This window comes from Acromyrmex echinatior, chromosome 11, assembly GCF_024713525.1.
Source record: "Acromyrmex echinatior isolate Ae372 chromosome 11, ASM2471352v2, whole genome shotgun sequence".
In the NCBI taxonomy this organism is placed as follows: Eukaryota; Metazoa; Arthropoda; class Insecta; order Hymenoptera; family Formicidae; genus Acromyrmex; species Acromyrmex echinatior.
In genome coordinates, this window is record NC_141862.1 from 2,249,909 (window position 1) to 2,272,878 (window position 22,970).

Below are 22,970 nucleotides of genomic sequence, written 5' to 3' on the forward strand. Positions count from 1 at the left end.
ACTAGAATAATATTTTTCTGCATTTTTCTATACTCTATATCGCTCATGGAAGTTCGGACATCTGCATAATCATCGAATCATCGTGTAAAAAATTGAGACATAAAACAGCAATTGTATTATTTTTAAAATATATTTTAGATCACTTGTACATATACTAGCAATTGCAAAAAATTTTATAAATTAGTTTTGACTTTGTATGTCAAAAAATATTGTCTTCGTACAATATTGATAGTATAATTAATAAATTTCAAAAATTTGATCAGACAACACAAATATGGGCTCATGCTATGGTGTACATTGCCAGTCTATCCCCATAAGTGGAGGATAGACTAGTAAAAACTTTATAAATTATTTTTGACACATAAAATTAAAAATAATTTATAAAACTTTTGCAATTGCCAGTATGTGTACAAGTGATCTAAAATATATTTCAAAAATAATATAATTGCTGTTTTATGTCTTAATTTTTTACACGATCATTCGATGATTATGCGGATGTTCGAATTTTCATGAGCGGTAGTGTAGAAAAATGCAGAAAAATATCATTCTAGTGCTAAGAGAGAACGCAATTTTTATTCTTCTTCTTTTGAATAATGTATCATTACAAAGAATATTTTCTTGATAATATAATTTTAAAATACTCTTATTATTTACTTGAAACAAGTAATATTTATGTATGTATATATATATATATATATGTTTCTACATGTGCACGCTTCAGAACGAACTAAACTGAGTTTTTTTCAATAGTTCTTGATTATTTCCCAATTTTCGCAATGTTATTTCCCACTATTATTTATCACTTTTATAAAATCTATTAAACAAAAATACACAAAAAATCTTATTATTATTTAATATACTCGCAAATCGCATGTCATGTCGCCTTTTTTCACTGCTTTTCTTCACCCCGCAGACCCGTGCGCATCAATGGAACATGCGTATTGCTGACTAGACGCATTCTATCTCCATCCTTGTCAATCTTCTCGATTTTAGCCGAATGTACAGGGATTGTACAGGCCTATCCTCCTTTCAATAGTATATGTTTTAAGCTCTTACACATGGAGAGTTTTGATATGTTAATAAGAGCATTATTATAATTGGTTCATGACTGGGCTGAAGACGGTCTTGAATATAAGAATTGATCATCATGGCCCGTATTCAAAGTTTAAGACAGCGCTTAAGATCCTCTTAGTCAAAACTCTTATTCAATCAAGATCGTCTTGAAATCGTAACCATTCGTAGTCACGAAATAAGACGATCTTACAGAAAAAGTTTTTCTTTAAGCATTTGAGAAGTATAATTTTATGAAACATTTTATTATCTTTTGTATAATTAGGCTGTGATTATGAATTTCGACTTGAAGTGCGTTCCTCGGTGAAAAAATTTCGCTAAAATTATTCCATGTTTGAACATTTCAGCAAAATTGTTGATTAAAAATTTATTGAAATTTCACTGAAAGTGAATTTTTCAGCTAACATACTGAAAAATCGCAGAAATTGAATTGAAATTTTTCTGAACTTTTGTAGAAATTTTTCGAAAATTTTTCTTAAAATTTCTCTGAAGTACTGCGGTAATTAATGTTAAGAACATCCCATTCACATTTTGATAAAAATGCACTGAATCAATGCGTTTTCGCGTAAAAGTAAAGTTTTGACTAAAAAAAAGTGTCACGCTGCTTCGTGAACCGAAATCATTAAAATTGACGTTATTCAGATTAAGAAATCTGTTATAGCAGTGGTTCATTGCTTTAAAAAAACAAATTCACTGTTTTAGCAGAAAATTTGGTAATTATACAGTTTAGCTTGCGCAGCTCAAAAATCAATAAAATTGGGCTTATTCGCGTTTGTGCATAAAAAGAATCTGGCAGAAATAAGCGTTGCTCTGTCTTGCGAACCGAGATTAAGCGTTAAAATTGACTACTATTAAGATTGAGAAATCACAACCACGTAATACTAAATTCACTGTTTTAAAAACAAATTTACTGCTTAAAAATAAATTTTCTGGTCTAAAATACAAATTCACTGCTTTAAAAATAATATAAAAAAATAATTTATATTTTTAAAGCAGTGAATTTGTATTTTTAAAGCAGAATAAATTATTTTAAAGCAAAGAAGCTTAAGTTTTTTATTTAAAATTAATAATTTTTTAATTTTTTTTTGTATGAATTAAAGTTTAAGTTCAACATTGTTTTTAAATAAATGTTGTAACTACTATATAAACGCGACTCCGCTGTTTCCAAATTTCTTATAAATTTTGAAAAAAGTTACAAATATTTCATAATGTATTATTAAATTTGTTAATTAAAATTAATAAATGCTTGTTTTAATGTGAAACATAAAATGAATCATAAAGAGTCTTCTGATAGTGCATTTATATAGGCAAAATTTATAAGAATCATTCGTTTATGATCGGTTAAATCTCCATCTCAAAACATTTCCCATACGAATTTTGACTACAAGTTTGCATTATATATTGGCTACAAGTTAACATTTCGGACAGCCAGTCAAGGATTTTTATTTAATTGCTTGATTGAATATATCATTTTTCAATATAATCAAAGAATCAAAATAAGAATCTGCAGTAGAGAAATATCTTGTCTGCCTACAAGAACTTGCACACGTGATCACAGTGCATGATCATATCGATACATTTAAGTATGACAGATCTCTTAATCTCAATATCATCAATTTTAATGTTTAATATCTCGGTTCGCGAGACAGAGTGATATTTTTTATCAAATATTTATTTTGACGTGAAAACGCATCGATTCAGGGTATTTTTATTAAAATTTGAGATGAACGAGATCTTCTTAACATTTATCATTTTTGCTTAAGTCCATCTCGAACACATTTTTGCAAAGAGTCATATTTATTACATATATACAAGGTATCCCGAAAGTTTTTGCCAATCGCTTTTGCATAGATAGAGCGGATTAAACTAAGGCGAAAAGTCCTCTACCATTTCGCAATTTTCGCAACTTTATAGAAAAGCTGCAAGAGACAAAACTCATTAATTTTTTTCTTATAAAGTTCTGAGAATTTTTTCAGAATTTTTTAATATCTTCTCATGTCGGTAAAAATAAGAAAATACAGTACTAAAAAGTTAATAAAAAATTCTGAAAAAATTCTTAAAGTTCTATGAGAAGAAAATAAATGATTTTTCTCTTTCAGTTCATCTCTTGCAGTTTTTTTATAAAGTTGATAGTATTTGAATAAAAAATTATTCAAGACCAATATTTGGCAATTTTTAGTAATTAATCTTGTTAACTATTGCGAAATGCAAAATGCTAGAGGACTTTTCGACAGTTTAGTCCACTCTATCTACACAAAAACGATTAGCAAAAACTTTCGAGATACCTTGTATATGTCAAATAAGATGATTTTAGGCTGAAATTAGATTATGCATTGAAGATTGAGATTGAAGATTAAAGATTAAAATTTCTCCAATGAAGACAAAGAAATTTTGACTTCTTTTGTCCTGATTGTCAAACTTCAATCTTTCAATTTTCAATCTCATTCTTCAATGCGTAGTCCGATTCCGGCTTTACAATGACTATGAATTCGTAATTAAAAAGATAATCTTAAATCTATGCTTATTTTGAACACGACGTGTTTATGAATCATATCAAGACTCTTCTCAAGACGTTTTGAAATAAGATCGTCTTCGATAAGTTTTAACTTGAGATTTTACTCAAGTACCATCTTATTTTTCGACTATGAATCTAGAGGACATCTTAAGATCGTACTTAAGATGGTCTTGAATATAAGAACAGTCTACGAATATCACCCATAAATCTCTATACAAAAATTCAGCAATTTTATCCTTTTTAAACTCTAAATTTTCCTGGGTTATGCAGAAAGAAATAATGTTTAAGCGTCAGATTTTGAGAACATAATTAATAAAAAAGATTTTAATTCTATAATTAGATTATAAAAGATTTTTTATTGTGTAATAGAATATATAATAACTTAATTATATGGTAATAAATTCATGTTTTTTATTTTATAGCAGTGGCACCTGCAATGGCATCGCTATATGGGTGGATTGGCAATTAGATTCGGATTTGTCAGTATCTTGTGGTCCGATTGAAGAAATAGTACCTAGCAAACGTGTGTCCTGGGATCCATATACGAGACAAGGCGTGCATCTATTTCGTACAGTATCCAATGTTACGAAAAAAAGTACACTTTCGTGGTCATTTACCTTTCTCCCACAAAATGGAGAAGTAGAATTTAAGTTCAATATAGTAACGAATGATTGATTGTATTAATGAACATTTGTTTGATTGTTTATTTAATATTCGTAAAATAGTAAAATGTTTAATCTTTTTTTTGCCATATTAAGGGAAGCTTGAAAGATTAAACAATAAAAATTAAAATTTTACAAAAACAGACACCTACACTTCGCCGATCAACTTAACCTTGACATATATTGTGAAGATTATAGTGAGTAACTTTCATCAGGTTTAGCCATCGTTATTCGTTAAAAAGTTATTAACAATCTCAAAGTTCGTAATTATTTCCCCGTTTTGCATGGAAAGTAGAATGACTCTAAGCAGAGTGGAGTTCCACCCCACTTCCTCCCTGCCTAGAGGCGCATGACTTTTTACGCGAAGCGAGGACCACCTTATCTTCGGTTTTATCATATAGCATATTCTACAATATTCATCTTTCAATTTTTGTTTTAATTATCGAAAGAGTCTAAAAATCTGACAATTACGTTGAATACCTTGTAGAATCATATTCCTTCAAATATGGAAATCTACATATTTACAAAAAGAAATTGGAAATTGAATATTCAGTATTCAAAAATATTAGCGTATAATTAAAACATAAGTCACAGGAATAAGAATCTACGTTAAAAACATAAATAAAAAGATATATAAATTTTCAAAAAGATCAGTTTTTAATATTTAAAAAAAGCATTTTTTCAGGTCATTAGAGTAGAAAATATCTCTTAAGACTCAGTCTCACTCTGTAACTGTAAATAGAAAATTTATTAAAACTCATGTTTTATATATATATATATATATATATATATATATATAACACTTCACGCAGTATTTCTTTTCATCTTATATGAAGTTCATAAAAGATATTTATTTTTTATCTATCTATATTTTTTAAATATATCTTAATATTATGAGGTACTGTCCGGTAAGATACGTAATTGTTTGGCGAGTCTTTTGCCTATTAATTTGGGATAAGATTTCTGTTTGATAAGGAATTCTTTGCTCTGATGTGTTACCGCACCATTTTCTAATTGAAACCTGAAAGAAGGAACAGTTCTTTAAATGGTTTTCGTCATTTATATATGATAATTAATCGTAAATTAATTTTTTATGTACTATATTGAGTATTACACAGACCTGTGAAAATGAAAAACTATGAAAAATCTACTATGATGTAGAAGTTGTTTTCAACGTAATTTTTTGCGCTGAATCCGAATCTGGACACAGAAATTTGGCACATCAGAATATTGAGATATTTTGATCTAAATGTACAATAAGATTGGAAATAAGACCGTTTATGTTAGATATTTGTGGTAGATTACTTTAAATACGAAGCACCATTACGGTCTGAATGTAAAGATGTTGAACTATTATATATATTCATTTAAATAAATTAATTTCAGAAATTATAATTGCATGCCGATATAGTTGTCGGACTTTCAACGTAATCAATCTAAAATATTAATAATCCCTCAAATTTCCCAAATTTAATCTTAAAAAACTATAATAAGCTTATTGCGAAAAATATTACCTCGACCGGGAGTCGAACCCGGATCTCTTGCATTAAAAAAAAGCAGTTTTTGACATCTTCAAATTAACTTTGAGAATATCTATTGATTTGGCTAATAGATTCAGATTTGTCTGAAGATGAACAAATCTACAAAAATGCATACATGTATTTTCCAAAATGGTCAAATATTTATAACTGCAGAAATAAATTACATTAACAAAATCTATGTTCTTTAGTAGGTAAATACCGAATGCTTCATTGAATTGATTTTTTTACACTTTGCATCAAAAGATTTTTTTTGGATCGCTGATTATGAATTTAAAGTTGTTTTAAATTATATTTATTAATTTATATTTGTATTATTACAGTTATAATTATAACGACTTTTTAAGCTTTGAACCGCCATATTGGATTTACCATTTTGAATGTTTAAATTTCTACTTCAAATTCATAATCAGCAATCCAAAAATCCTTTGATAAAAAGTTTAAAAAAAATCAGTCTGATGAAGTGTTTGCTTATCTACTAAAGAACGTGGGATATATTAATATAATTTATTCCTGTAGTTGTAAATATTTGATCATTTTGGAAAATATATATATGAATGCATTTCTATAGATTTTTTCATGATGAATCCGAATTTATTAGCCATATCAATGGATATCCTCACATTTCAAAGTTATTGTAATTAAAGATGTAATTTGAAGATATAATCTGTTAAAAAAACAGCATGTTTAGATTAGAATATCTCAAAATCCCGACGTTAGACAATTTCTGTGGTCAGGACTCAGCGCAAAAAATTTACATCGGAAATCACTTCTACATTTCAATGAATCAAATTTCGCAGGTCTGTGTTATTGATTTATTATTTTTTCATTTTTGTCTTCTTTCTTCAATTATATGGAAGTGTATTTATTCTGAGAAGTTTTCTATATAACGGTTATATTTGAAAGAAACTTATATACTTGCCTACACAAATAATGTAGTGGACCCAGCATCTTCTTTCTCAGTTCGGGATCGCCTTCCAGAATCGAAAGCGCACTTGCGCCTGTTTCTAATGTCGAGAGACAACCTTCTGTTGGCTGTGTTCTGATCACGTATTCACTAGTCGGCACTCCGATCAGCTTGCAAGCTCGCAGAAAATACAGAGCTGGACTCGAATGATATATTGCCTGCAGAATAACGACAAACATAGAAATTTAATTATCTATCATATTGTAATCTATCATATCGTCTTGTTATTTTTTTGGCACACTATATCCTTTTAAAAAGTTTAAATTAGTAGTCATGTCACATATTTAAATTAGTAATCATGTCACATATTAATCTAGATCGTTATATAAATAAATCAAATAAATACATAAAAGTCAATAATGGAGGCTAGACCTCGGTGTCTAATATTTAATATGTAAATTCTAAATATATTTGCATAAATTATGCGCTGCTTATTGTGGTACTATTTCAGCTTTAGTTTGATTGTGTATCAAGCTTCCAATAGTAACGCATAATTTATACAAGTGAAAAATGAGTAAATAAGGATTTAGATGATCTTGCCTATGATGACATATGTTGTCAAGGTCCTGGCCCTAAGTGACCTCCAACGGGGTTTAATGCTTGTTACTTGTTAAAAAGTTATTAATAAAAAAAGTTTACTGCTTTATGTATTTAGAAATATAAAAATAAACCTCACTTGGCATGAAAAGTCATATGCTCCAAGACGAGGGGGAGAGAAAAGTGCGAAAAACCTCCTTTCACCTGGAAAGTCATACGTTCTGAAACAGGAGGAGAGGTGGAGTCGACACATTGTTTCGCATGGAATTCGAAAACCCATGTGGAACAGTACAATTATACAGTATAGTAACAATTTTGAAAGTCGCAAGCGATCTTCAGCAAGATAAATGAAATCTTTGATTTTTAAGTCAAAGAAAACTTGTAACTATGATCATGTCAAGTCACCAGAAGTAGATCTTCTATTGTAACATTTACCGGAAAATATATTTAAAATTTACACATAAATATTATTAGATGTAGCCTCGACTGTATATTGACCCTTCTTTTACTTATTAAGTAATGCAGTGTAGCAAACTATGTACATTATAATTGCATAGTGTTGATCTGTCCATCCATCTGTTCATGTTTTAAAAACGATTCTTTTTGAATTTCTATTTTTGACAATAGATACCAAATTATCTTATTGTTAGCTCTGAAGCAAAATATGAATCAAATCAGATAACCATAAAAATCAACAAGATTTTCAGTAATATAGGAAAAATCAAATGACTCAACTTTTTTTTATTTTTTATTGCACTTTGTTACATCTGTTGCAACAGTTTATTTGATTTATTAATAAGTTTACAGATGTTATTAATGATGATTTACTTTTGCTTGTGGCCATGTTCCATCCAGCAGAATTAAGTTATATGCTTTCTGTTTGTTAATTCCAACTGGATCTAGCGTGTCCAATGCCACAGCGTCAGGCGATGGGTATAGTAAAATAGTATTCTCGTCATTTAATATCTCTGCCAGGCCCTCGTGCTTAGGCAATGGAAACTTCTTTCCTCTTAAAAAAAAATAATTTTTTAAAATCTTATATGATCCAAGCACAGTGATTGTACAATCAGTGAACTAAATACGTAGTCATAATATACAAATAAGTTTTAAAGCGTTTTTTGTGTAACGTATAATTCAAACTTAGAACTCAAATATTTTTGCGCTCTTTTGATATGTGATGGCGCTTAATGTACTGTCAAAAAAAAAAACAATTGACTTCACACAATTGCAAACATAACCACAAAATTAAATGATTTGAAAATGGCGAGCGACAAGCAATTTATTCGATACGAATTGCATCAAGGAAAAAGCGCTGCTAAAGCATATGAATCAATTTGTTCCGTTCTTGGAGACAATGTTGTATCCAAAAGTACATGTGAGTTTTGACAATTTAAAGAGGATAATTTTAACGATAGAAAATGTAGTGCTCCTCCGAAGGTTACAAACAATGAATTGCAAGTATTACTCGATCAAAACTCATGTCAAACATAAAAAGAAATTTGCACAGCAATTTGAACTTTAACTCAATAAGATATTTCAATTCGTTTACGGCAGATGGGGAAGATTCTGAAAGAAGGAAAGGTGCCGCATTAAGTGAAAAAAAAAAACAAAAATGATCGTCTTGAGAAGTGTTTGAATCTATACAATAAACAACATAGAAAATCTTTCTTATGGAAAATCGTGACTGGTAATGAAAAGTGGATTTTTTACGATAATCCTAAAAAGAGAAAACATTATGTGGATCTAACCCACTACATCAATGCCAAAACGCAACATCTATAGCAGCAAAGTTATGCTATGCATCAGATGGGACATGAAGGGTGTGATATATTATGAGCTGCTCCACCCGAATGAAATGGTTAATAGTGATCGCTACAGTCAACAATTGATCCATTTAAATCAAGAAATCGAACAAAATCGTCTATTTACTGGTAAAGGAAAACGTTCCATAAAATTACTTCATGACAACGCTAAGTTCTCATGTTAGTAAACCTGTAAAAGAAATGTTGCTAGCTCTTGGTTGGAAGTTTTGCCGCACCCGTATAACCCAGATATAGTCCCTTCTGATTATCATTTATTCCGGTCAATACAAAACGCCTTGTTCGGTGTACACTTTCGAGCATTTGAAGAAGTGCGAAAATGGGTGAATAATTTTATCGAAAGACGAAACCTTCTTCGCTTCTGGAATTCGCAAGCTGCTCGAAAGATGGCTAAAGATCATAGATAATGACAGGGATTATTTTGATAATTAAGTATGTTTCCGTTTCTAAATAAATAAATATTAAATTTCATTAAAAACGCTTTAAAACTTATTTGTACACCTAATTATGACTACGTTTACACGGTCATCCTAAATCGGATTTAATAACATTCGTAGTTAGAAACTGGCCAATCACAGTTGTTCCATTCTTCTGAGGAACAGCTATGATTGGCAATTTCAATAATTACGGATGTCATTAAACCCGATTAAGGATACCATATAAATATAGATATAATTATTCCATTCTACAGAGGAATAGCTGATGCTTGATCAGTTTCATAACTACAGATGTTATTAAATCAATTTAACCCAGGAGTGATCGCGTACCGGTCATTTTATTGCACTCTTCCGTTTTTTATTTATATTTTTCAATTTATTGGCAATATTATATTTTTTTACTTTCACGTAAATGTTTGTTAATCTTTTTTGTATAATATGTGAAAATAGATAACGTAAATTAATCGTGGAGTGAAATAAGAGCAATTGAGAACAGTCGCAATAGCTTTAACGTATATTTATTCACATATATTATTACATATAAGTAATTTTATTACAAAATTTCTTGGTTTTTAATACATACAAACATTTCGATTTATAAATTAAACCGGCATATACAACATTAAATTGTGATTTGTTGAAGTTATGGATTTTTGATGGTTTTTAAGATGATTGCATAATTTGAATAACCTCCTGATTGAGAATGACCTTGATTGAGAATGCTCTTTATTGAGATCTCCTTAACCAGATATGAGACTGTTAAGAAAAAACTACACAAGTGAAGATTTATCGCACAGAACAAATAATAATTTAAGAATAATATTCATTTTAAATTATCAAATTCATTAGAACTAATTCCTTGTTACAAATTCAAGTTCACTAATATATATATGAATAGATATACGCTAAAGTCAAATGCAACTGCTCTCACTGCCCTTATTTCATTCTACAATTCATTTATTGAATCTGAGAGCCAAGTGGTAAATTAAACACTTTGTTAGTAATTTTATATATATATAGATAACGCTTATATCTACATAAAATTTATGTTTGTAACGGTCGGTCTAAAAGACAGTAGCGCGTGCACTTACATTAGTTTTTGTCGTCTCCACCAGTCTCCGCCATTATATTATATTTTTATAAATAAAAAATAAAATTATCATAATTTTCTTATATATTATTTTGTTACATATCAATAATTTTAACAAATAAAAAAAAGATAAAATTAAAATAAAGATATATCACATAAATACATATAGTTACTTCCAATAATTAATACGTTCTTTTATTTTTAATTGATTAATATAAAGCATTATCAGAACGTTTTCTTATTAATTATTACTTATACTAATTATAATTATTACTCATAATTACTACTTATAGTAATTATAATCATATATATATATTCTCTAGTTGTAATACATATATGTGCGAAAATATATTTTAAAATGACCATGACATGCCTACTAACATTAGTTTTGAGACGCGCCTACTCCCGGGTTAAGGGTGCTGTCTAAATGTAGTCTATACTTCATTCACCTAAAAATTAGGCACTTTCCCGGTTCTAATGCCAATGTGAGCATTGGTACCGTACGTAAACAGCGCTTAGCCTCTGCTGGATGCTGCAGGATTATTATCCTTGACGCTGGATTGAGACGCTGTTTCGGTAAACCTGGACACCAGCATACTTGTACAGGTCTTCTATGAAAACATATGATATTAGATTCAAAAGTCCTTAGACACTTTCAGTAAGAGACACAGATGAGAGTAATAGAATGAATTATTTTATCTTTGTTTAATATATATTGGTATATAATAATAAACAACAACAATGTAATGATTCATTATGTTACACTGTATCATGTGTGCCTTTTGCCGGAAAGCACCCGGTATTTATGAAGGAGACAGACTTACTTACAAAAATGAAATTAGACTTATTCGACGCGATTTTACATAAAACGAAGAAATCTGGCAAAAAAAAACATTGCTTTGTCCGCGAACCGAGACATAAAAAAACCTAATCTACATTGGTCATTTCGTAGCGTTTCAACTTAAGCATCGTAAGTGTCGTGCGTCTTTGACGCATGGATTCGTTGATGCAACAAGCTTACAACCTGTGACGTCTACGTAGAATACGACCAATGTAGAATGAGTCTTAATTAATGGTGAATTCGATCACTCTCATTACATTGGATGAATGCATATTAAAAGCTGCTTTATATAAAATATCTCAATGTAGTGATACATTATAATCATCTTTGACAATGAAATGATACACATATATATTGTTAAATAACATGACAATATCATTAGTAGATAATTAATCGTTTAAAATATTTATATAATTTTATATTTTTTTTACATTTAACTTTGTTAATTTCATGCAAAGCTTTTAGTATGTACTTGTCTAATGCAATGCAAGTGACTGAATTCGCTATAAGGGTGCTGTCCCATGACAGTCGAAATTTCAGAAAACAGAATCTCGGAAAAATAATAGAGTGTGGATCAACCAATCAGAATTATTGGGTTGCATTATTGTTCGTCTGCACATATATGTTAAATACAAGATTATCGAAATTAAATTTCTATACGTATAAAAAGAAATTTATTATTAATAAATAATTGTTTGATAAAAATTTATTAATATGTAAGTATTCATTTTCCCAGCATATAAATATAGCTATTTATATCATCGGGGATAAAATTGCGTGCTTGTCGGTCCGAAATCTTTATGGCTGAATTTCCCATGGAGCGAACTTTTTCGGAAAATAGATTATTATTCTAACTTTAAACTGTCTTTTAATTTAAAAGATTCTTTTATTATCTTCTGTTATAATAAAAAATATATCAAAATTTTATTAATTTGCGAATTCTTTTTACTATATAATAATTATTTTTTTTCATAAAATATTTAAAATAAATTTTCTAATTTTTCACAATTTCGGAAATATTGATCCATGGGAAATCCAGTCATAAAAATCGACAAGCACGCAATTTTATCTCCAACGATATAAATGATTTGTATGCTGGAAAAATGAATATTTAAGGTGCCTTTTTATGTCGATGTTCAACGTTCGGCGTCAATAAATATTTTATTAATTGAGATATTTCAATTTTCAACATTCAGATTAAATTAGTATACAACAGCTTTAATGTAATATTAAGTGCGCACTAATTCTGCCAGTGAAAGACGCTATGAGCGTCAAGCGTCAGTATAAAAAGGAAACCTTTATATATTAATGAACTTATCTAACAATTATTTATTAATAATTTCTTTATACATATAGAAATTCAATTTCAATAATCTTATATTTATCGTATATGTGCACTAAATATGTAGGTATTCCCATTCATTATCTTGGTTCCACTTGATTTATAGATTATAGTACGATTAATGATAAAGCTAAATGTTAAAAAGAACTCAAATTTCGATTAAAAAAGAACACTAAATCAATATGTTTTCGCGTAAAAATAAAGATTGACAAGAAAAAGTTGTCGCTCTACTCTGCGAATCGAGATATTAATCCTTAAAGTCGACAACTATTCGAATTAGAAAATCTGTCATAACAGTGATTCACTGTATGCTTTAAAAACATAAATTCTTTGCTACAATAGTGAATTTGTACTATAAAAGCAGTGAATTTGTGTTTTTAAAACAGTGAACCACTGCTGTGACTAAGGTACTACAATATAAGTATTCCCATTCGCCATTTTTAGTCCTTTCTTCACTCCTTGCTTTTTCTCTATTCCGCCGTTGAGCTGAGAAGGTTACGATCATTATAATTGCTATAAGTCCTAACCCGAATAGTCGTCGACTTTAAGGATTAATATCTCGGTTCACGGAGCAGACACTTTTTTCTTGTCAAATTTTTATTCTTACATGAAAACGTATCGATTCAGTGTGTTTTTATCAAAATTTGAGGTGAGCAGACTCTTCTTAACATTTACCTTTATCACAAATTGTATTATAACAATCAGGTGAATTAAAATGGCGGATGAGAATATAAATATCTTACCAGTATCTAAGTCCCAACTTGTAAAACTTAATAGATGATTAAATACTTGGTCTCTTTTGAGTTATGGTTTATACTGTTTATAATACACAGGCATAACCCGAAATTTAAATTTTCGTATAAATGCACGTCAAACATGCTGGGATAGCACAGGAAGTCTTTAATGTGCCATTAACACTCATACCACCCGGCTCAAGGAACTGAGTGGTTTTTCTATCCTCCCGGGTGGATAGAATAGAAATTTGAAAACGTTTCACCTAAACAATAAAGGCACTTAAAAGGAATCTGAACGTTTTCTGGGTGTCTGCATCCGGGTGGGGAATCTGAACGCAGCCTAGAGTAAGTAGAGAGTAGAGAGTAGAGAGCCTCACAGGGAGAAAGTGGCAAATTGCATTACGTGATCCGTTTTCTCTGATTGGGCATGGGCATCAAAGCTTCATAAACATGGAAAAAATTGGAGAAAATTGATCACGTGACCCGTTTTCTCTGATTGGGCATGGGCATCAAAGCTTCATAAGCATGGAAAAAATTGGAGAAAATTGATCACGTGACCCCCGTCTTGATTGAATGTGGACATACGTAATGCAATTTGTCACTCTCCCCTGTGAGGCTCTCTAAAAGAAAATGCCAATTAGCTGGAAGTCGCCATTTGTTTTAGTGTTCTACATCTGAGGTATCTATATATAACATAATTTCTTGTCTTAATCTCTTCTTTCTTTAACGTTGTCTTCTTTCTAACAGTAAGGACATTTAATGGCAGAGTCAATCAGTATTAGGCGCATGCATTAGCGCTACTCTCTCTTTATACCCACTCTAAGCCTACATATCTAGTACTTTAAAACCTGTTTTTTTTTTTGGCTGAACTTGTGCCATCAGTTCATCTTTCCTCTTTTTTTCTCCTGGAGAGAAAAGGAAGAAAGATGAACTGATTCAAAATTCAGCCAAAAAGAACAGGCCTTTAATTTTAATTGTTCAAATTGATAACTATTCACGTTAAGAAATCTGTCACATTGACTTAAGCCGGCGACACACGATATATTGTTTTCTTGCTGGATTCTTCTTGTTCTTCAATGCAATGCACATTTAAAGTTGACCACACTTCAAAAATATTGGGTCATCTAAAAAGTATCCGCGGTACTTTGTCACTAGATATATGACCATCAACACACATCTAGTGACAAAAAACCACGGATACTTTTTAGATGACCCAATATGTAATTCTTGCTGGATTACTAGCTGGATTCGAATCATGTCTTTATATTGGCTGTGATGTTGGCACTGTCAGCATCACAGTTAATATTCTAATTCAAGAAAACAAACATCATGTGCTGTCGGCTATAATATAAATCTTCACATGTGCTGTGATTACGTTTGCATACACTTGGGCTACACAAATCTGTAATTTTGACGTAATTTGATAGTTAGTTTTGAATTATTGACGTTGATATGATCTATTTAAGATGTAATAATAACGTTTCTTTTTTACCAATTAATGATGTCATTTATTTATGATGTATTTACAACGTTATACTTATTAACGTCAGATAAACGACTAATTGATGACGTATTGGTAAAATTATTAGTGATTAATTAATAATGCCATTTATTTATGTCGTTAATAATATGAAAATAACGACGTATTTTTGACGTTGGTTTCTTTCACGTTATGTGACAAATCTATATCATTTTTACGATGACAGAACGTTAGATTTCGTTAAGAATGACCTATATAGAATAGATGATACTTGCTACTAGGGAGGTATACATGATGTGTGCCTTTCAATAAATGACACAGTGTGACACAGTGATCATGTCATTGGCATGATCTTTGTCATTGGCAATCTTTAACATTGACAAACGATAAGGATGTAATGATCCATTGTGTCACACCACGTGTCATTTGTGTCGCTTGTTGGAAGGCACACTATATATATATATTCTCTATTATTTAATTAAAAAACTAAATTAATTATTTAGAATACGGACTGCATCTTTAATTTTGATGAAATTAGGCTCATTTAACGTGTTTTTGCTCGAAATAAAAGAATCTGTAAGAAAAACTTGAGGTTAAGAAATCTGTCACAGCGACGAGATGCAGTGACACGACTGGACATACGCCGCGATCATGCACAACATGTAATTGAGGTTAGAATAAGTATTTTCTACTTCAATTATACAAATTCTTTGCTTTATAAAAACACATTCTATGCCTTAAAAATATAAATTATTTTCTATATAATTTTTAAACAATAATGAGAACAATAATTAATATTATAGAACTCTCCTTAATATTTATATTACAAATTAAAGACAAGAATGTAAGGGGAAGTAGGAGTCAGCGTAGCAGTTGGTGCGCAAGTGTAACAATGGATACGTTTAAAAGTTTATTTTTAATATAACAGAATGTGATGTCCGTATAAAGTCCGCATTTCGACTTACTTCAAGTTATTCTCAACGGAATTAATATATTGGGTCATCTAAAAAGTATCCGCGGTTTTTTGTCACTAGATGTGTGTTGGTCATATATCTAGTGACAAAGTACCGCGGATACTTTTTAGATGACCCAATAATACTATCCTATACAAAAGTAGTGCATCGACCATAGTACCAACATATCAAAAATATTCCTTAGATTTCCCAGTTTACTGGCCAGAAAGAAACAAATAATTACATTATTTTAAATACGAAGCAGCACTACGGTCTGAATATTAAGATGTTGAACTATTACATATATTCATTTAAATGAATTATAATTTCAGAAATTATAATTCTTATAAAAAAAATAATTCTTATAAAGTGAAGATATGTGTAATAGGAATGAGAACGTCAAGGATATATTGGGTCATCTAAAAAGTATCCGCGGTACTTTGTCACTAGATATATGACCATCAACACACATTTAGTGACAAAAAACCGCGGATACTTTTTAGATGACCTAATATATTAAATTTAATTTTTAAAAAAGAAATAACAAGGAGAAAATAGATTGACACTCACTGAATTGATGCAATTTGCACATACACATACAGTAGTCAACCAATTGAATATAAAACTTATTTGAATAATATGATAAAATAATAAGAAATTCAAATACATTTTTTCGTCAAATGAGTAGATCGAATTATCACAGTTGTTCTTCGATTACACAGAGACAAATAACACGTGTCACCGCCGATATAAGTATTGACCCGAAACGATCGAAAGTATAGTTGTAAACATTGATTTTTAAATTGTAAAGAATTGATGTATAGGCATAAAACTTCCATATCTGTTTGGAGATTTAAACTCATTTTTTGTATGTAGCATTTCGGATATTAATTTTTTGTTGTAATTCTTTTTTTCCAAAATTTGCACCTTGCTTCAATCGAATTCATGATCAAATTGTAACCTGTGGTCTGTAATGACCAAATAGGAAGTCATTTTTCTTCTAATATGATTTTTGTGTTCAGAAATGCGTGTATTATGCGTGTAATTGTCAACCAGATTGTCCTATATAAGAAGCTAGGCAATTTTATAGACAACGTTTTTCCATGAAGATAATGGACCACTAGTAGATAATGGATCTTTCTGCACTTTGATTAAACTACGAAGTTTATTGATACTAAAATGTAATTTTGGATACCATATTATATATTAATAATCCTTTAATACTAACGATAAGTTAAAAACTTTTTTTGATAAAATTTTGGATCAAGAAAGAAAAATCACTTTATTAACCATGCCCACGATCACATCTTTTTTTTGTGAGAGGAGATAAATTGGTTCTGGATAAAAAATTAAGATATCTGAAGAAGTCAGTTTTTGATACCAGTCAAATATTAGTCTTTCGTTATTTCGCAATAATAATGATTGTGTCAAGAAAATTAATTTTGTTATCTCTTACTTCGATTATAAATTGTAACCTTGATACAGAATTAAACATTTAAAAAAAATTATTTAGATTTGTGTAATGGGAATTGCTACTACGATGCATCATCAAGATAATGATAAAAAAACTTAATCAGAAACTCAATATTATCAAATATATATTTTCTTCAAGGTCATCCATTACCATATCAGCGATAACCGGTGATAATGGGAAGCCTACAGATGTCCCAAAGAGTTCTGCTTGTAAATTTGGTCATCAAACAAAGTAGAACAAATTGAATTGCTAACAAAAATTCATTCTTGGGAACACTGCAACATTCCGAGATATAATTCCATCTTTTTTCTATACTTTTTATGGCCAAGTTCAGTGGAATATTAATAAAAAGCGAAACCACAACCAAAGAAACTAAGCAATAGTCATTGTCAATATGTGTATTTTTTAATTTGTTAACAAGATCATAATTATTATTGATGTGGCTTCACGGCTGTGGTATATTTTTAGCAATTATTTTGTGTAAGAACGTTGCAAATGTATAAAGAGGATTGTCAATAGATGATACAATGATTCTAAACAGACATTTCAGCTTGTATATCTTTGAGAGACATAGACTCTTGGAAGAACACTATCACTAGAAAAAATCGATTCCGATATGTAATTTGATTTTTTCAGTAGATCTTGTCAGTAGCTCTTTTAGAGCTTTTGTTGATCATTTTTTTAATAGGATATTTGTTAACTATACTGTATGTGTCTTTGTCACTAAGCATTTCATTAATTTTTTGTTTGTGTAACTTTTTATCTAGTACAACCGTAATATTTTATTGGTCTTCATAATAATTAGATTCGAATTATTTTTTTAAAAAACACTTAATGAAGAAAAATAAGCCGATTAACATACCATCAATACAATTCCTGTGTGAGAAAAAAATAGAAAGATCATTAATGATTAGATAGAAATAAAAAAGTTTTTGATGTTTGAGTGCTTAGGAAACCTTATATTACGTTCAATGTTTTTTACAAACTTTTTTCGCTTAACTGTAATAAAAATTAAACTTTTCTAAGAATCTTTACAGAAGATAAATTGATCAACCATTTACCCTTTTCAGATTTTAAAGAAGAAGAGACAGTATCTTTCAAAAAGAAAAAAGATTGAGAGTGATTATATTATTGATGTTTTCAGTGGAATTATTTTTTATCGGACTAAGAAAAAAACTATATTGTTCTGTAGAAAGACCCTGATGATCGATTTGAGATGTGTGTGAGGTATTTGATATATAATAATCGATGTGTTGAATATTATTATACTTTTGTTTTTTTTTTATGTTTGTGAAGCCAATCCATTTTCTTTTGTAGTCTATCTCTTTCATTGGTATAAAAAATGAACAAGCTCTTTTCATGCCTATTCTACGCCAGTTCTTAATACAATTTAAAAATCAATATAACTATGCTTTCGATCATTTCGGTACTTGTATCACGTGTCATCGGTGATGACACGTGTTATTTGTTTCTGTGTAATCGAAGAATGAACAACTGTTACAGTTCGAGCTACTTATTTGATGAAAAAAATGTACTTGGATCACTCTTATATTATTTTATTACTCAAATAAGTTTTATATTCAATTGGATGATTACTGTATGTGTATGTGAAAGTTGCATCAATTTGTTAAACTATTTTCTTCTTATTGTTTTTTTTTTAAATAAATTTAATATATATCCTAACATTCTCATTCCTATTATACCTTTACTTCATAAGAATTACTTGTTTCTTTCTGGCTAGTAAACTGAATGAATCCAAGGAATCTTTTTAATATGTTGGATGGTTGGCATGGTTGATGCACTACTTTTATACTTTTATACATACTTTTATAGTATTATATTAATTTCATTGAGAATGACTTGAAGTAAGTCGAAACGCGTACAGACATTATATTTTGTTATAATATATTAAAAATGAACTTTTAAACATATTGTTGTACTTGCGTACCAAGTACCGCGCTGACTCCTACACTAAGAGCGCTTGCCCTTACATTCTTGTCTTTAATTTTTTATATAATTTTTGTTTTTACAATAGAAAATTTGTTTTTAAAACAGAGAATGCGCTTTTAAAACAAATAAATACTTAATTGATAGTTATTCAGTTTAGTATTCACAGCTAAAAAATCCATGAAATTAGACTTATTCGATTTTGTATGAAACAAAAAAATTTGACAAAAAAAAGCGTCGCTCTACCCTGTGATCCGAGATATTAAGGTACTTTTTCATGCTGAAAAAATGAGCTGGACGCTCATTTTTTTTCAACGTCAAAATAATATTCACGTGATCAAAATTGATGCTTGATATTCGTCAATTTTTATCATGTGACTTATTTTGACATCGGAAATGAGCGTCGAGCATCGGTATGAAAAAGCACCTTTAAGTGTTAAAGTTAATGACTATGGAGGTTAAGAAATCTATTTTCCTAACCTCAAGTCATTAACTTTAACACTTAACATCTCAGATAATTATTTAAAATAATCTCTCTCCCCACCTCGAATCTTAATAAAAACACTTATTCGACGTGTTTTCAAAACGGAAGAATCTGGCAAAAAAACACGGCGATCAGCCTCGTGAATCGAGTTATTAATTGACTTTAGAGGTTAAGATATTTATGTCATCTCGAATTAATATAACGCTATATATACATTCTGCATTAATTACACAAATTCATAGCTTTAAAAACGCATTTACTGCTTTAAAAACAAAAATTCATTGCTTTAAGCCTGTTCTATAATATGCTCTTTGTTTCCTGTTTCTTGTTTTTTACCTTTTGCTTTTTTCTCTTTTGCAACCATTTTATCAACAATTGTATTTTTTTGCTACATAATTTCTTGTTTCTTTCGAAGTTCGTTAACTTTTATCTCAGGAAATATAAAACAAAAAACTGGATAAGAAGACAAGATGTAAAAAATATTAGGTGTTGGAATTAATTCGTAGCGTTTTACAAGTGATGGGAAGTACTTTCATTAATGTATTTTTTAATGCTCATGTGAAATAAATAACATTCTTTCATTAAAAAACGCTACGAATTAATTCCAACACCTAATAACAAAAGGCAAGAAACAGGAAACAAAAAGCACATTGTAGAACAGGCTTTAAAAACACAAACTCACTGCTTTAAAAACAGAAATTCATTGCTTTAAAAACGCAAATTTACTATTTTACAAACACAAATTCATTGCTTTACAAATATAAATTCACTGCTTTACAAACAAAAATTCATTGCTTTAAGCATGCAAATTCTTTGCATTAGCAGTGATTTATGTTTATGAAGTAGAGAATTTGTGTTTTTAAAGCAGTTAGGCTAATTCTCCAATGTGCTCTTTGTTTCTTGTTTCTTGCTGTTTGTCTCTTGCCTTTTTGGTCAATAAGGCTAATTCTACAATGTGCTTTTTATTTTCTGTTTCTTGCTGTTTGTCTCTTGTCTTATTAGTAGAATTTTTATTAGTAAAATTAGTAGAATATATGTAGAATTAGCGTAAAACATGAGACAAACAGCAAGAAACAGAAAACAAAAAGCACATTATAGAATTGGCCTAAAGTCTGTTCTATAATATGCTTTTTGTTTCCAGTTTCTTGCTTTTTGCTTCTTATTCAGTTTTTTATTTTATATCGCCTGAGATTAGAGTTAACGAACTTCGAAACAAACAAGAAATACATAGCAAGAAATATAATTGTCGATAAAACGGTTACAAAGGAGTTAGCAAAAGGCAAGAGGTAGAAAACAAGAAACAGGAAACAAAGAGTACATTGTAGAATAGGCTTAAATGTGTTTTTAAAGCAGTGAATTTGTGTAATATCTGTGTCAAATCGAGATGATAAATATCTCTAAAATCTCAAACTTTAACACTTAATAACTCGATTCATGAGGCTGCCGAATTTTTTTGCCAAATTCTTTCGTTTTGAAAACACATCGAGTAAGTGTATTTTTATTAAGATTTGAGATGAGGGGGGAGGGAGGGTTATTCTAAATAATTACCATATCTTGGATCACAGGGCAGAACGACGCTTTTTTTTGCCAGATTTTTTTCATTTCATGCAAAATCGTCCAAGCCTAATTTCATTGATTTTTGAGATACGAATATTAAACTGAATTACCTTAAATTATAGCAGAGAATAGTTCACCAACAAGTAATTAAACACATGTAAAAATCACGGAGCGTGGAAGAAATGACCTCATCGCATGCCCATAGCGCACTTTTGCGTGGTTATAACATATTTTCTAACCTGAATAGTCATCAACTTTAACGATTAATGTCTTGGTTCACAGAGCAGAGTGATATTTTTTTTCTATTCTTTCATTTTAAAAAAACGCCTCGAATAAACCTAATTTCATTGATTTTTGATTAAGCTTTTCTCCTTCATAATTACCATCCTTTATAACATTGGGCAAGGATTTTTTGGCACTTGCTTGCATTGTTGACACTTGTCTCTTGTCTCAGGGGGATCGGCAGGAATGCTCGCTAGTTCACTCCACACGTTATCCTCATTCATGACAAGTGATTCATGAAAAGTAAAGATTATTTAACAATTATATGCGTAATGTCAGATGACGTGATCGAAGCGGTACGAGTGTCAAGTTTCGTAATCATCATACATTGCTATCATAATATTCATAGCGAAAATTGAGTGTCATATAAAGTCGCACGAAATGTAGGAAAAAAATTTAAGACAGAAAAACGAGTATCCTCCATACACATTCACATAAATAGTAATGGCTGCAGAGAAAGCAGCTTTGCAACTGTGTAAGAGGCTCCGCACAATAAAAGGAACAGAGAACAGAGAATAAAAATTTCAACCTATCAGAAATCATGTATTGTGGAATACACAATTTCTGACAGATTGAAATTCTTATTCTGTTCTCTATTCCCTCTTCCTTTTATTGTGCGAAGACCCTAAAACTCTTCAATACGATTTGTTCTTGCTTTTGATTCCTTAAGGTATGTATTCATGGTGTCGTTCGTCACTCATATCATCAGCGACAAATGAATCACGTGATTTTATATGTCGCTAATATAAAAATAAATCTCGAATGTCGTTTATATAAATGGGCTAACAGCGATAAATTTTTGACGGTAATTATATTAATTGTATTGTGTAAAGTTCTGTAAAGTTCAAAATGTTATATCAAAATCGATATTATGATTGGACCTATCAAGTTGAAGCGATTGTGCACAACAAAAATAAAGCGAAACTATGGCAAAATAGACTAATAGTATTTGTATGCATTAATAAATGTACAAATTTAAAAAAAATATATAAAAAAAAATTTTGAGTTGATCTCCTTTATTTGAAAGATGACGTGAACATGGATTAAAAAACAATTATTAAAAAATTATCACTGAATAACTGATTATATGCTTCCATACACCCATAAGTCGAAATGTTTTTTTTGTCTATGATCATTTCACATATGCCACAAGTATGTACCACAGCCATCTGAAAATTTCATGAAATTATCGTAAATAATAACAAATAATATAATAATTAAATAATAATAATAATAAAT

General features: G+C 29.9%; 2 protein-coding genes and 1 long non-coding RNA gene across 11 annotated transcripts in view; 2 read left to right on the forward strand and 1 right to left on the reverse strand.

The window, feature by feature from the left end:
* Art7 (arginine methyltransferase 7) overlaps positions 1-4,389 on the forward strand; it is an 80,367-nt gene extending 75,978 nt beyond the window's left edge. For all 7 annotated transcript variants that reach the window (XM_087411456.1, XM_011053239.2, XM_087411459.1 and 4 more), the window contains one exon: positions 4,009-4,389. In XM_087411456.1, coding sequence (XP_087267582.1) covers positions 4,009-4,261 — 253 coding nt within the window. In that variant the 3' untranslated portion in view covers positions 4,262-4,389. The remainder of the gene's footprint in view (positions 1-4,008) is intronic.
* A 497-nt stretch (positions 4,390-4,886) lies between these two features.
* On the reverse strand, positions 4,887-22,664 carry Dtwd2 (DTW domain containing 2). Of its 3 annotated transcripts, none has more exons than XM_011053231.2 (5): positions 21,873-22,664; positions 11,087-11,248; positions 8,119-8,299; positions 6,709-6,911; positions 4,887-5,269 (listed from the first exon to the last, which is right to left on the reverse strand). In XM_011053231.2, exons 1-5 carry the CDS (start codon positions 21,953-21,955, stop codon positions 5,140-5,142), a joined length of 759 nt encoding a protein of 252 aa, XP_011051533.1. In that variant the 5' UTR covers positions 21,956-22,664; the 3' UTR covers positions 4,887-5,139. The 3 variants fall into 3 exon arrangements, with proteins under 3 accessions (XP_011051533.1, XP_011051535.1, XP_011051536.1); XM_011053233.2 differs by lacking the exon at positions 21,873-22,664 and adding an exon at positions 16,000-16,078; XM_011053234.2 differs by lacking the exon at positions 21,873-22,664 and adding an exon at positions 15,547-15,925.
* LOC147908022 (uncharacterized) lies at positions 8,306-9,588 on the forward strand. Its single transcript, XR_015546750.1, has 2 exons — positions 8,306-8,744; positions 8,845-9,588. It is a non-coding gene; the product is annotated as an uncharacterized LOC147908022 (long non-coding RNA).
* Positions 22,665-22,970: the final 306 nt, after the last annotated feature.